General features: G+C 58.7%; 1 protein-coding gene across 13 annotated transcripts; it reads right to left on the reverse strand.

Moving 5' to 3' along the window:
* Positions 1–366: 366 nt before the first annotated feature.
* CMKLR1 (chemerin chemokine-like receptor 1) lies at positions 367–13,950 on the reverse strand. 13 transcript variants are annotated; one of them, XM_074605944.1, is made up of 3 exons: positions 13,392–13,950; positions 4,959–5,203; positions 367–4,512 (listed from the first exon to the last, which is right to left on the reverse strand). In XM_074605944.1, the coding sequence occupies exon 3, from the start codon at positions 4,507–4,509 to the stop codon at positions 3,424–3,426; it is 1,086 nt and encodes a 361-aa protein (XP_074462045.1). In that variant the 5' UTR covers positions 4,510–4,512; positions 4,959–5,203; positions 13,392–13,950; the 3' UTR covers positions 367–3,423. The 13 variants fall into 13 exon arrangements, with proteins under 13 accessions (XP_074462045.1, XP_074462048.1, XP_074462055.1 ...); XM_074605947.1 differs by having other exon boundaries at positions 367–4,580; positions 13,392–13,935; XM_074605954.1 differs by having other exon boundaries at positions 367–4,580; positions 4,959–5,186; positions 13,392–13,919.
* Positions 13,951–15,497: the final 1,547 nt, after the last annotated feature.

A 15,497-nucleotide genomic window follows, 5' to 3' on the forward strand; every position in this document is an offset into this window, starting at 1 on the left:
AGACACCAGCCCCCACCCCCGGGCTCAGCGCCGCATGCGGGCACGGGGGAAAAGATGCCTTTTCAGCTGCCTTTTTTGCACAGATGCTTTTTTTCCCCTCTCCTAAAGAGCCGTTTGGCCTCTTCAGGGACAAACGAAAAGGGGAAATCCACGGAGAGCATCTTTGGAAGACGCTGGCTGCTGGCCGTAAACCCCCAGCCCCGCGTTCCCGTGCCCCCCTGCTCCCGGCTGCTTCTTTCCCGCCATCCGAAATTCAGTGCCAGGGATCAGGAATCCACACTAGGAAGCGGCCGCTTATTGAAAAGCCCTGGGATTCTTCCCTCTCCGTGCGACCAGCTTGAGCGTGTACCGGGGGTATTTGTATGTAAAACAGGTATTTTTATTAAATAGGCAAACACAGCTACAAAGATGAACTCAAATATTAGGTTTCCCGAGCTGTCATTATAATGATGATTTAACCCAAGGTTATGTACCAAGTCATAGCTTTTTTTTTTTTTTTTTTTTTGGAAAGCCGTTTGCGGCTTAATAATAGACGGGCTTGCAAAATCCAGCCAGGAAAATTAGCGAGGAGCATCCCCACTCCAGCGCGGCCTGGGAGCATCACATTGCCGGAGCGAGGGGCAATGGCACTAGGTCCTGGGGGGATAAGGGCTGCCCAGCTCCCCCCCGTCCCACGCTGCCCCCAAACCCATCCTGGTGCAGGGAAAAGCGAGCCCAGATGCATTGGCTGTTCCTGCCCCAGCTCTTCGGCTGCCCCGAACCCCGAGCCCAAAAAGCATCAGACTGCTGGCTCCAGGGTGCTCCCTGTCCCCCCTGTCCCCTAAGCGGGTCCTGGGCTCCTCCTCTGTGTGTCCCCCTCCCTCCTCTCTCCATCTGCCCTGTGCGTCCCGTCTGTCCTGTCCGACTAATAGGAGACCTGCGATCTCTCAGCAGGTAATTAAATAAGTGTAACGTGAGCGAGGGGAGCCACCAAAGCCTTCCTCCCCTGCAGCCTCCTCCCCTGCAGCCTCCTCGCTCACAGCATCTTCCAAGGCTACGGACCGTGCACAGGTTTTGGGGGAAAAACCCCACACGGACGGTCCCGGAAGGTGGCTCGGCACTGGGAGCAGCCATGGCTTGTCGTGCGGCCCAGGGACGGGGCATCGCTCCCCGGGGAAGCATCTGGCACTGCTCAGCCTGCCGGTTCCCAGCCCCCGGGGGGGATGCCTGCTGCTGGGTGCCGGGTGCCCTGCAGCTGCCCCGTGTTATTGAGAGCAGCACCCAACAGGTGGCAGTCACCAATCTGCCATTAATTTGCCTTATAATCCCCATCCCGCCGCTGCGTGCCCCTCAGGCTGGACAGCCTTTATTTTCAGGATAAATCCCCCACCCCTCTGCGCCCCACTTTTAGCAGACCGGATCTGCAGCATCCCCCGCAACACTGGTGAGGACGGGCACCTCCATGCCCCGGTGTGGGGGACAAAAACGCCCCAGCAAACACCATCCGGCAGCACGAAAACTGCAGCCAAACCCACCGGATCCATCGGCAGCCTCATCCCAGGGGCGATGCGGGCAGCACCGGGGGCTGGCAGGGCTGGGCAGGGATGCTGCGGGCAGGGATGCTACAACGTCCCTCTGCACCTGTGTGATGGGAGAGGAGCACCCCGACAGCTTCGCGGGGTGCTCCCCCTCTCTCCCCATCATGCCGACGCTAACGAGGTTATGCAGATCAAGGTGGATCCGCGAGGCAGTGCTGGGGGTGGAGGGGACGCCCGATAATCCGCCTGAAATCCAGCTCCCGCCACAGCGTCCGCTATTATCCACGGCATTCCCGCAGCTCAGGGCTGCGGCTCAATTACCGGGGCTTTGTGATTCGGTTTATATCTGTGTCTGGCAGGATCTGCTGTTGCGAGCCTGTAAATAGCTCCGTACCTTTTCCTAGGAGCTGCCTCTTCACTTTTTTTCACCATCTTTTATTTTTTTAAAAAAGCTATAAATAAATATCTCAGCCTTTGTGGGCACCTGTGAGCAGACTCTCAGTTCACAGTGTGCTGGCCCCTGCATGAAGCTCCCCCCAGCATCGCATGGGCTGAGGTCCCCAGGGACCCCCTGAAATGTCCCTGGTGCCACTGGGGACCGCCCAAACCCAGCTCCAGGGATCGGCTCTGCTCCGGCACCCGGCGCAGGTGGAGGACTCGGTCATTCCTCACTTCCCTGGGAGCGAGAGGCTGTGGGTGACACGGACAAACCAACACATAAATAAGTGTGACACCGGCGTCACAGTCAAGAAGCCCAATTGGTGACGGATCTCCCAAATTAACTGTGCATGAAATTGGACAGAGATGGTGGCTCGCCCCATCCTTCACCTCAGAGATTTGTGTGCGGCAGCAGAGTCTCCCACGGGCGATGGGCTTGCTGGTCAGGAAGAGGGAAAATCTTCCCATAGGACCGACTGACCACACCAGGGAGCAGCCATCAGTGTAGCCAGTCTCTGGGTCCACCTGGATCCAGGAGGGCACAGCAGGCCCTCCCCCAGGACTGTACCCTCCAGCCCATGGACCTGCTCCCTGGTGCCACCCGGGCACTTTGCAAGGACCCTCCGGTACTCACGGTCCCAAGCATCAAACCGATCTCCAAAATGTACCGTGTGAAACGCCCATCAAAGCAGGGCTTGTTCAAAAGATGCCTCAAATGAATTTTTCCCTCTTTTTTTTCCTTCGCCCAGTTTTCCATGTCAGCGACCTTGTGCGCGAGCCCAATTCCCCACTCCGGCAGGTGGCCCTGGGTCTGGATCACTTAGAAGACATGCAAGATTTCCCAGTTCATCAAGGCTGGGCTATTCACACCCCTCTTATGAAGACACTTGCCAGGGCCTCTCTGGGTGCAAAGTGCTCACAAAACAGTTAAGAACATATTGTGCTAGTACCAATATACTTTAGGACTTTAACATGAGTACTATATGCATACATAGGACATAGGAAGAGTGTCACCAGTTTTGCTGTAGCAGGTATCTTCCACGATGAGTGCCCACCCAGCCACCCATCTCGGGAGCCTGGCAGTGGAGGTGCCTTCCCAGACGAGTCCTCTGCCCAGTCTCCCCATAAAGATGTCTCTGGAAACAGCAGGAAGGGCCTTGCCAGGCCAGGCAATGCATAGATTGGACAGGAATGCCCTGAAATGTTTTCTTAAATAGTTTGGTGCAACCATCTTGGCAATCATAAAGACAGATTAAGGGCAGTTGTATCTTCTCCACAGGCACAGAGCGGTGGTCTCCAACACCTGCCAGCCCCCAGCCAGCAAGACCAGTCAAAGAATATGCTATAGGACAGCGTTGGACCATGCTTGTCCCAAACCAAGGGGCACTGCAAGGGTTGCCACCATCACAGCAGTGGGCATGGGCAACAGTGGAGGACTATGGCCCTCCTGCAGGCATCCAGGTTGAGTTTAGAGGACTGTCGTCTCCTTCTCAGTCATTGAAGACATCTTGGAGAAGCTCCTGTGAACTATGCTGGAGTGGCCCGTCTCCTCACTGAGGGCGTTCACCAATCTGGAAAGGATGGTCACCTTAAACTTCTTAAAGTCCTGGCCCATGAAGACGTAGAGGACGGGGTTCATGCAGCTGTTGGAGGCAGCGAGCGCTGTGGTTATGGGGATGCTGATCTCAAACACAGAGCGTGGGATCATGTCGGGCTTTGTTTCCAGGAGGTTCAGAAGGTGGTAGGGACTCCAGCAAAGGAAAAAGGTGACTATAATGCTGACAATGATCTTGAAGGGCTTTTTGGACTTGGCAAGGCGGTTTCGACGCAAGTTGAAGACGATGGCAATGTAGCAGAAAGTGATGATGGTTATGGGAAGGACGTACCCAGCGAGGAACCTGGTGATGTTCACTGTTCGGTGCCTCATTAGTGCCAGGGCTTGATAAGACTTATTCCTGGAGAGGGAAAAGTTGCTAAAACAAATCACAGAGTTGCGGGCTTGTGCCGTGTCTCGGAAGACAAGAGATGGGCAGCTCATAATGATGCCGATGGTCCAGATAATCAAGCAAACTAAATATGCTAGGTTGGTCGACCGATGGTTTTGAGACCAGACAGGAAAAACCACTGACACATAGCGATCAAAGCTGATGGTGGTGAGCAGAAGGACACTGGTGTACATGTTGAGGATCAGGAGGAAAGAGTTCAACTTGCACATGACTGTCCCAAAGATCCAGTTGTACCGCATGGCCGTGTAAGCAATGTTTATGGGCAGGAAGATGTTGAAGAGGAAGTCGGCAACGGCCAGGTTGAGGAACCAGATGGCATTGACCGACTTCTTCATCTTCAGGGTTATGATTGCAATGACGAGGCCATTCCCCAGGATGCCCAACACGCAGGACACAGTGTAGATGACGACGGAGAGGATCCTCGCAACGTCCTTCGGGTCGTGGGACGGGTCTGTCCACATGCTGCCGGTCTCCTCATAGGTGTAATCTGGGTAGTCACTGTAGTTATCCATATCATCCAAGTAATTGGACAAATTGGAAAGTGCCATTATCTGTGAACAAACTACAGCCTGGTCAGTCCCGGGCTCTCCAGCTGGTGGTGTTTCTCTGCGTGTCTCTACTGAGCAAACACATGGTATTAATCACAGGGAGCACAGCCCGCAGGAAGGACACCGGCCCCCCAACCCCTGTGGCCACGAGGGGCCGTGGAGAGAGGGGATGAAGCACGCGGGTATGGGGGATCCCGTGGGGACCCTGTCACTGTCCCCAGAGGCCACCAGCTCCTTATCAGGTTTCCAGCCCCCGACCAAGAGACATCATCTCCCTGAACCACAGGACATGATTCAGTCCCTCGACTCCACCAGGATGTGGCTGTAGCCTCATCCTGTGAAAAATGTCTGTTATCCGCCTACTTCCAGGGGGAAAACTAGGATGATGCTTATTAACAGCTCATTAACAGCTTTTGAGGCCTTCCAATCTGCAAAACATTACGGCTCACCTCTTTTTTTTTTTCTCCCGAGCACCCAGCAAGTCGGGCTGAAAATCCGTCAGGCGGCGGACCAGGCGCCCCACTGATGCCAGCCCCGGTGAAACGGGCGTTGCAGCCTCTCACCTCTCCTCTCCCGGGCGGCGCCGTGCTCCCGGTGCGGCCGGACGCCCGGCAGGACGCGGGGAGAGGCGGCGGTTCAGCGTCCCGGGGCACAACGGCAGCTCCCTCTGCGCAGATCTAGGGACGGGATGGAGCTGTAAATATTAAAGCTGAGATCAAACAAAGGCCATTCGCCCTCGGATGTGGGGTTCAGGGAGGAAACGGAGACTCAGCCGCCGACAGGATTTAACCCTGTGCAGCCTCACCGGGAGGCTGGTGCTGCCCCACGCCCCAGGGGGGCTGTGCTGGCCTGGGGGCCCCCCGTCACGATGCTGATAAAGTCAGGGTCTTGCCGTGGTCCCATCAGCTTTTGGGGTAACCCGGTAAGAAATCCTGTACCATACACTCGGTACAAGCATCCAACACGAGCCAGCATCAGCAGGTACACACAAAGAACCCTGCCATCGAGCCCACGGCAATGTTATTATAAATAAAGACATAGATATGCGTGAGGTGTCTGGACTCTCCTACGGTTATTTCTCTGATTAAATCGGTGCCCTGCATGTTTTAAAATGTTAATTGCGATAACTAACAGCGTCGTTTGCCGTAATCGGAAGCCGGTCTCCACCGTCCATTTAGAGCCCTGCGTTAAATAGGTTCAACCACTCCCCCGTGAACGGTCACGCTGGGTTTAAAGCCAAGAGCCACCAGAGGCAATTAGCAAAGCCCAAGCGTGCCGGAGAGAGCCATGGCAAGAGGGGCGAGATCCGTACGAACCCCAGCACGGGACATTGCATCCGACCTTGTCCTTGCAGGAAGGACGTGGCTCTGCCCATCCAGGCTGGACCCTCCTGTTTTCAGGGAGTTTCAGCTCAAAGGCCCCCCCAGAGCATCACCCTCCCCCCCAGCCCTGCTTTGAAATCCCCCGTGGTGTTTGTGCTCTAACCTATTGTTTCTCCCCGGGCTTTTCCTCCTGTTCCTTCCTGCGATTGCTGCTGCTCCCATCGCTGCAAAGTCCCCGGCCGGGGGCTTAAATCACAGCCCCGTCACCTCCCCGCCTTGCCGAGCTCCAGGAGACGACAAGCAGCCAGAATAAATAAGGTTTCAGCACAAAGCTCGTGAATTAGTTTGAGCTGGAAGGAGGCCTTGCCCCGGCAAAACCTTGATCGCCGAAAGGATGAATTGAAGTTGATGATCCGGTGGAAGTAACAGTATCAGCAGAACTGGCTCTTCGAGCGCTGACGGTTAATGTTCCTGGGTAATGAGCCGTCCTGACCGCTGCCTTCACGGACCAGCGGTTTTCCTGTCATCACCTTCCCAAAGGCAAAGCCGCAGAGAGGTGGGGGAGCCGAGAGCCCCATCTACATCCCAACCCATCCCATCCCATCCCATCCCATCCCCCTCAGCCAGAGAGCCCCAAGGCTCCTGGGACTCGCTCTGCCATTGGCGAAAAAAAAAAAACCAACCAAGAAACACCACCCGTCTGCCGTTCCCACGCTGGTGTCACCCGTGGGGTGAGCGAGGGACCCCCGGGGACAGCCCACCACCACGAGGTCAGCCAGACCCCGTATCGCCGCAGCGCCCGTCACCCCGGGGCGGGCAAGAGGGATCCCTGCAGCTTTACAGGCTCCCCTTCCAACTGCGCCCACCTGTATATTTTTAACGTAAAAATCTCCTCTTTATTATTATTTTTTAATTGCCGAGCCCAGCGAGCGTGATGACATTCAGCTTGACATTTCGGAGCTGTATTTAATGGATTATTTATTTGAATTGTCTGTTTATTTTGCACTCCCCCCCTTTCTTTTTTTCTTTTTTTTTTTTTTTGAAACATTTTCCCTTCTCAAGGCAGACAGAAAAGGCAGGCGATAGAAAAGAACTGCCCCCCCCTCCCGACTTCTGGAGGTTGGGCAGGGGGTGGTCCCGGTCCCCGCTCGGGGCAAGGGTGGCCGGAGAGCAGGAGGAGCATCAGGGCTCTGTTTCCCCGTGGGGTTTGGCAGATGATGGGTTGGTTTCCAGGGCTCCTGCAGAGCTACCACAAAGCCCAAGACAGGGGACAGGCAGCTGCCGAACCCACCGTGAACCTCCTGGGACGGCTCTGGGCACCAGGAGCTGGGAAATCATCCAGGAATTCCCACCTGCCTTCCCAAAACTCTCCCAAAAATGGACAGCCTGAGGGGCAGCTGCGTGAAACCTCCCCGTTTCTCACCGCCAAGAAAACCAAACCCCAAAGTTTGGAGAAAAAAAGCGCCACACAATCATAAGCGTGTTTCAATGCTTCTCTCTGGATTGAAAATACCCGGCTCGAGCCAAAACCACTTTGCTCCCCATTCGGTCTATTCATCTCTGTCCTCCTACCTCAACAAAAATGAGCACAGGATCTACCCAAAATAGCCTTTGAGCCCCGCCAGCCGCCGGCAGCCCCGTCATCCCACAGCTGTATTTGTCTTGGTACCCGGGGAAGGCTGAGTCCGGCCCGTGGGCGCCGGGGTGGGATTCCCGACGGGCGGCTCGCACATCGGCAGCATCCCAGCGCGCACCGGGGGAGGATGAGGTCAGGGATGTTGTTCTTGGGAAGGCAACAGGAAATGGAGAGAACAGCAGAAAATGTTCAAACCCAGCTTTTCTGGGCGAAAGCTTTTCCACGGCCAGGCCAGACGGGCGGAGGACGGATGTGACCGGGGTTACGGGGAAACAGGGGGATGTCAGCCGGATCCGCTGATGCGGCCGTGCCCAGGGAGGACAGGGGATGCTCAGACCCGCCCCGGGCAGCGGGTACCACTCGGGCACGGATGCTGCCCGCGCTCTCAGCTGCCCGCACCAGGCATTTACAGAGACAGGCAGGCTGCCAGCGCTGCCTTCCGCCTCCCCCGACGCCTGAGGGCAACGCTTTTACTGGAGGTACTGATACAGGTTGGGGGGGGGTGGGTGGGTGGAAATCAAATAGAAATCAAATAAAATCAAATAAAATAAGCAGACCAGCTTTTGAGCATGCAAGATCCTGCCTGTGCTGTCAAAGCTCATCACGCTTTTACCCACACGATGCTACAGAAGCGGGGTGGGGCCGGTATGTGCCTGCGGGGGGGATTCCTACAAGCACTCCGCTGGCACTGGGGAAACTGGGGGTGCCCGTGGGTTGGTGCTTGTTCCCCCACAGCACCCACAGATGCTAAAGATGCAAGTGACACTGAGGGACAGGACACATAGACCCCCTCCTCGGCAAGCAAACGGTTGACCAGGGTGGGCTCTGCTTGCCTCTGTCAGCCCCCGTGAGCTGCACCCCTGCCTGCACCTCTGCCTGCAGCCCTGCCTGCAGCTCTGCCTGCAGCCCTGCCTGCACCCCCGCCGGCACGGCTGCTGCCGCCCCCGGGCAGCTGCTCTGCCTTTTTCTCATTTGAGCATCCCCCATCCTCCTCCGTCCCAGCAGTGGTTTCCCAGGTCCCAGCACACCCCAAACCCGAAGCCGCTTCCTGCGGCACGCGTTGGGGGAGCACAGCCTGGCTGCCCACGCAGCCCCGGCACAGCCCCGCGCCGGGAGAGATGGGGATTGCAGGCAGATGTTCGGGGGAAAAGACGTGGTCGCACATCTGAGGAGCTTTGGGAAGGGCACGGGGCAAAGCAGCATCTCGACAGCCCCCTGGACCTGCTGCCAGCGGTCCGCTCTGAGCCCTGCCACAGCCCTGGACTCCCCACCCATGGCAGACACTGGTCCCAGTCCCGTGGGGGCTTGTTGCTCTGGTTGAGCTCGAGTCCCATCCCACAGACTGGATCCTGAGCTCAGCGAGCTCCCATTGCTGTCAGCGAGACTATGCCCTAGGGAAAGATGGATGCTTGCCCCATCCTGAGCTGGCATCTGAGGCCACCCCATCCATCCCACTGGCACCCACATTTTTCCAGCTCGTGGTTACATGGGAGATACATCTCCACCAGGATCCAGCATCCAGCAGCAGCAGCTCCCAGTCCCATGCAGGGAATTGCCAGTGCTTGGCGGGGGGAGCAAGAAAACAAAAGGAGTGGGAAAGCAGCTCTGGGTACCCAGCTCCAGTTCACCCTTATTTGAGCCAGCAATTGCCATGGCAACAGCTGCCACAGGGAAAGATGCTGCATCCCGGTCCCCACAAGGATGCCTGGGGATGGAGCCCCAGCCCTCGCTGTAAATTGGCCACCAGCCACATGGCCATCGAAAGGGAGCTCAGACCACGCCACTGCAAAACCCCGAGCCCCAGCCTGCCCAAAAGCTGTTCCCTGGTCACTGTCCCAGCCCTGCCACCCGTCCCCGAACCCTCTGAGGCTGAGAGGGGACCGGGAAGGAGACAGGGACGCTGGATGCCACGGGAGAGGCAGCAGCGTGCTGAGCATCCACAACAGCCCGACGCCGAGCACAGGGATTCCTGCCAGCGAGGATTCGGGCTGGCAGCCCCACCAAGTCACCGACGGCACGGGACCCCCAAAGCAGAGAGAATGGGCAAAGCCAGTCCCCACGGGAAACTGAGGCACCGAGCTCTGCCCCACGGCTGCTGCAGGACGGCAGGGAAGCCCGAGCCCTACCTGCATCCCCGGCACGCATCCCCGCCACGGAGCGGTCCTCGCCTCCTCGCTCCGCCGGGACCCTCGCGCCCGGCAGCCCTCGGCACCCCCGGCTGCTCCCCACAGCCAAGGCTTCATCCCCCTCCCGTGTGAACAGGGAGGAAAAAAAAAAAAAAAAAAAAAAAAAAAAAGGAATAGCTGGAAAAGGCAGCCTTAAAAAAAGCCAACTGTGCCCAGGGTGGGACGGAATAACAGCGTGAGTCAGTGTTTTTCTGGGCAGAGCCAGCCAGGCTGCGCGGGTCGGGACAGGTCTGGACGGGACGGGTCTCCACGACCTGCCCCCGGCCACAGCGTGGGGACACACCGACGGAGACCGCACCCCAATCCAGCCGGAAACTGGTCTTTAACCTCCAAACTCAAGGCTTTTCCCAGGGCAAAACTCCTGCGGGAGCCTGGCAAGGGAACCTGCCCTTCCCTGGCAGAAGGCGCCCGGGTTGTTAAGAGCCGCCCCGTCAGCAAGAGCCTGGCCCAGCCCTTCGCTCCCGGCCTCTCTGTTCTTGTGGAGGGCTGAGCATCAAACGGGAAAATCTTGGGCGTTCGTACCTACCCAGGCAAAGATTTTCTTTAAAAAGGGCAGTTTGTGTTTCTGTGCTGCTTAAAATGACTTGAGCTGCTTCTGAGATAATAAAAGTACTTTCATCTTCTCTTCTCTCTTGGTTGTTTATTTTTGTTTTTCCCTGATATATAGAGTTTGTTATTAATCCCAGGCTTTCCCGGCACTTTGCAGGCAATAAAAAGGCCGATAAAACTCCCTTTTTCTGAGCATCCTCCCCGCTGCATCCCACCAGCCCCGGCGGGAGGGATAGGGCATGGAACACTGCGATCCCAGGGGATTCGCATCTTGAGGGCTCCAGGACCTGCCTCAGCCCAGCGAGGGTGTCCCTAACCACGGCCCAAGGCTTTATGATGGCTTCTTGGGGACGAAGCCAGCCACACGCCTTGGGGACACCGTATAGAGGGCGAAAGGCGGCAGCTCGCGTGCCACCTGCGGGGGCTGCTCCCAACTGCTCGGAATTTCGAGGGTACAAAGAGGAAGGAAACCAAGCAAAAAAAAATTAAAAAAAAAAAAAAAAAAAAGGAAACTAACTGATCTGTCCCTCCTGCTGCCGGAGGGACGGACGTGACCGTGCAGGGGGAAGGTCAGGGCTGGCAGAAGTCAGCCCCCCGCCCCCCCAAAAAAAAAAAAAAAAGTGGGAAAGTCACCCCGGATCAACAGCAGCATCCTCCAGCTGCGCGCCGCGCTCCCAGCTGCATGCTGATCAGCGCGGCAAAGAAAAGCCCCCCTGTTCTCCCCGTTCCCACCGAGGGGACAGTGCCACGTTGCAAAAACAATCCCCCCCCGCCGCCACCCCCCAATAAATTCACCCCCGGTTCCTCTCCCCTCCCCGCAGCTTTTCCCACACGCAAAGCCACCGCTGGGTTGGGGGGGGGGGGGCGGGGGGGAGGTTCCCATCAGCGCAGGCTGCGAAGCCCAGCTCCAAAAAAAGGTGGGGATTTTATGGAAAATTGGGGAAAAAAAATAAATAAATAGGGGTTTAGGATGGCAGAGGATGCGGGGGGGCGACGGTGACCTCCGGGGGTCCCAACGCGCAGTGCACTGCGCGTTGGGACCCCCGGAGGTCACCGTCGCCCCCCCAATCCTCTGCCATCCCAAACCCAAAAAACCACTTTATAACAACAGGGGAGCAACAAAAAAAACCAAAACCAAACCCTCAACCAGCTGCAAATCCCTTGAGCAAAGCAGTGATTTTTTTTTCAGCCAGCTGCAGCAAAACCCTCCCCCCCAAATATATATATATAAATAAATACATACATATATGTATAAAAAAAGGTATTTACCTGAGATGGGTAAATTCCCATACGTTTGGGGCACGCAGAGGCGGGATCACACACCTCCGCTGCTTCTCCTTCTCCTATAACCTCATTAGGGCTCGCACGCAAACGACCCCGAGGTTACGTCGCTTCGGCATCCGAGCGGAGGGTGCCGCGGATATTTGCTGAGCTTTGGGAGGATGAGGCAAGAAAAAAAAACAAAAAAAAAAACCCAAACAACGCAAGAAACCAGCAGCCGGTGGCATAAACGAGCTGCCGGGCTCGGAGCGGGGATGGGCAGCGCCCGGGAAGGGGGAAGCGATGCTCGGCAGCAGGATGTGGGGACGCGGGACCTTACGTAGAGGCACTTGTCTTGCACGGTTCGGCTGGACACGGAGAGGGGACGGGGCAGCCGGCTGCCCTCGGTGCTGTGTCCCATCCAGCGTGGCCCCCGCGCTGCCCGCAGCCGGCTGGGGAGTCCCACGGGAACCCTCGGGCAGGGTTTGGGAATCCCTCACCAGCTCAAAAAAAAAAGCCGTGGTCTTGCTGGTCTTGGCGAGGGGAAGGACCCCTGCGATCCGGGATGGGGCATCTTCAACCTGGGCTGCCCCACATCCCTGCTCCCCAGGGTATCCATATCCCTGCCCCACTGCCCGGGATGCCCCTGGCCTGGCGCACGCAGGAGAGGGGTAACCCAAACCCGCCCCCAGGGCGCAGGCTACCAAGGGGAGCGTGTCCCCCTCTCCGGCATGCTCGCCAGGTCCTGCGTCTTCCCAGCTGCTTGTCCTGGACCCCACGCACCGAGGTGGGATCCCGCAGCGAGTTCCTGGCGATGACTCCACCTGTCCTGGTTGGCACTGGGACGCGGAGCAGAGCGGCAGCAGCCGAGCACCTGCCCGTCCCCATCCCCGTGCCCATGAGGAGGTGGCGATTGCCTGTGGTGTGCACGGTGCATTCGGCGATGCGGCACGGGCTGAGCCCGGGCAGCCACAAACCTCTGCCCAGAGCCAGGGAAACCCATCCAGAGGGAGATACCCACTAAAAATACAGGCTGGACCGAAACCCCACACCTCGCCGCTGTGCCGGGAGCGTGGCAGAGGTGCAGAGCCCCCACCCGCTCAGCATCACCAACGCCCACGTGTTTTCTGGCTCTTGGCTTGAGTTGTGCCCAAGGGAGAAATCCCAATTTCCCCAGAGCCGGCGGCACCTCAACCGGGAAACTGGCACCCAACTGTGACCAGGGGGACACTGGGTGTTGCCCAGCGAGGAGCGATGCCTTGGGGAGCTTGTGGCCACCACCACGTCCTCTGCAGGTGGGTGCATGAACCTCCCTCACACGTGGCCGAGCTCCCGCAGGAGCTGAGAAAGAGGAATTGGAGCCCGGGCCGATGCCCGCCTTTGCACAACGCAGCGTTGCAACATCCCCAGTGGCTGAATCAGGAGGAAACTTGCTGATGTGCCCGGATCGGCGGGTCCGACCCGGAGAAAGGAGAAGAGACGCAAAAAGGCCAGACGTCTGCATCAGGCAGGGACGCGCCAGCCCGGGGGGCTCGTGACCGGCACACTGGTGTCCTGCTCCCAGGTGCCTGGGGGATCCCCGGGACGGGGCGGCAGCTCCATGGGGAGCTGGGTGCCAGCAGCGATGGGGACGATGCCACGCGTGTGTCATTTGTGGCACGCGGCAGGTCCCCAGAGGGATGCAAACCCTTTGCACCCCAATGCACCCGAGCGAAGCAGTGTCCCCGCGGCAGCAGTAAATCCAGTTTACTCCCAAAATCAATTGAAAAACATGAGAAATGTGTTCCTGGGTTGCGTGGGGCAGGTTGCACGGGCTGGCTCTGCCCCATCGCCCTGCCGGCAGGACCCATCCTGTCCTCTCCCGCAGCAACACACCCCAGTCCCCCCCAGTATCCCCACCTCGAGCCTTCCAGTGACCTTTCCGAGTACCTCATGCGGTGCCACGCTCTCCCGCTGCTCCACGCTGGGGAGGATGAGGTCGGGGTGCCAGGGCCACCCTGTGCCCGGCGAGGAAGAAGCAGTGCCGAAGGCTGAAGGGGAGCGAGCAGGCTCTCATCCCCCCGCCGAGCCCAGCACGGCAGGACCAGGCGCAGGCACAGCGCCGCTCCCCGCCGGCTTTAAGGGCGAAGGGAGGGGGAAGGAGTGGCGGCAGCATCCATCGCCGGGGTTTTCTTGGCAGCACGATGCTCGGCGAGCAACAGCTGGGAGAGGGTGTGACGCCGGGAGCTGGGAACACTGGCCCGGATCCTGCCGCGACCCAGCACGAGGAAGCAACAAGCCGCTTCCCAAGGGGCCTCCTTTCCTGTGCCGTCCCCCCACCCCCAACCCGGCCGGGAGCACGCCGCCCTGACGATGGCTAACGAAGCACAGAGGGCTCCGGAGTGATGCCGGCCCCGGCTGGGGAGCCCAAGGGGAGGCAGGTGGCTGCCAGCCACCCCGCCGTGCTGTCCCCACCCTGGGTCACCCGCTGTCCTCCGCCGCCCTCCCCGCCGCCCCCAACTCCTTCCAAGACGTTGAGTCACTTCCCTTCGTCAAATCTGGCTCCCAAACGCTGCCGCTGCTGCTCGGGGGCTGGTTTCCCCGATGGCTTTCATTACCACCAGGATGCAGCAGCTGCTTCCAGGCGGCACCCCCAGCCTGCTCCGCGGTAGTGGCTCCATCACCCCCCCAGCCCTTTTAACACGGGAAAATAAATTCTTTTGGGGGAGCACAGGGGGGCTGCCAAAGGCACCAGGTTCCCCCAGGCAGGAGGGATGGACAAGGCTGGATGCAGGGATGGGGCTCAGAGGGAGCCTGGTCCCAAACGGGGAGGAGATCAGGAGGTTTTCCGGGGCAGCCCTCAGTTTGGGAGCACTGAGGAGCGCAGCCCCCACCCACGCAGAGCAGGAGGTTCGGATAACCCTGCTCTTGATGTGGCACCGAGAAAATCCCTTCCCTCCCCGCGCAGCCCCCGCGTTCCTCAGCCGTGGCGTTTAAACCAGCTGGGAGAAGAGCCAGCGCAGGGTTCGGAGCCTCGGAAGCACACGGAGGTTTTGGGGTGATGCCCCCACTTCACCCTCCTCCTGCGGCAGGACACGGCCCGGGGAAGGAGCAGGATTCGCCCCATCAGGACACACCAGCACCAGCTCGAGCGACACTGGCGCTGCCCTGGGTTTGCCACCAGCCAGTTCACCCATCTCCCTAGCAGACAGGAAGTTCATACATTAAGGGTAATTAATTAAGGTTAATTAATTATTCTCAGCTGTAAAGACAGCCCGCAAAGCATCCTGTGGACCACGCCAGCAAGGGGGGGTGAAAAATAACCACAAACTAATGTCAAACAGTGTGACTGCAGACCAGCTCCTGGATGCGGCCGAAGAAGATGCGCGGCCCAGGCAGCGCCAGGTGACACGCAGTCCGTGCATGGGACAGGAGCCAGAGGCTCCCAAAAACCACCCCGGGGCATGGCAGGGCTGGGGACGCTCCGCTACCGATGCTCCTGCAGGTGGCCTTGCCAAGGGCCGACCTCGGGGCACAGCGATGCCACACTGCGATGACAGAGGGGTCCTGAGCCGAGACCCAGCGCAGCCTCAGTTTCCCCAGCAAGGCTGAGCTCTGCAGACCCCACAGCACCGGGACGCGAGCCGAGCGATGTCCCTGGGCAGGATCAGTCCATCCCCTTCCCACTGAGTCCTTCCCAGGCACCTGCTGCTTCCACTGGGCAAAGCGGGATGCAGGATCCTGCTCCCAGGCACTTGTTGCTGTGCTTTGCAAGACGGTGAAGTTAAAAACACGCTGACTGGGGCCAAAGTGTCATACCCTGAGTGCCTGCCCTGCGCTGCGGTTTGGGGTTTCCCTCCGAGGTGCTCAGCATCGCCTGCTCAGCAAACCACGGCGAACAGCAGGACAAACACCCCGTTCCCAGGGATGGGGACGGTGCAGAAAGGCCACGGGGAACGGCTCGGGACACGGGGATGGCAGCTCCCGTGGTGATGCCGGGCACCAAAGCCAGAGCCTTTGGCATCGAGCACCTCCCTGGCGAGCACACTGAGTGCC

Source organism: Larus michahellis, chromosome 13 (assembly GCF_964199755.1).
Source record: "Larus michahellis chromosome 13, bLarMic1.1, whole genome shotgun sequence".
Classification (NCBI taxonomy): domain Eukaryota; kingdom Metazoa; phylum Chordata; class Aves; order Charadriiformes; family Laridae; genus Larus; species Larus michahellis.

Coding starts and splice junctions, on each gene's coding strand:
- CMKLR1 (XM_074605944.1), bottom strand. CDS start 4,509: ATGGCACTTTCCAATTTGTCCAATTACTTGGATGATATGGATAACTAC.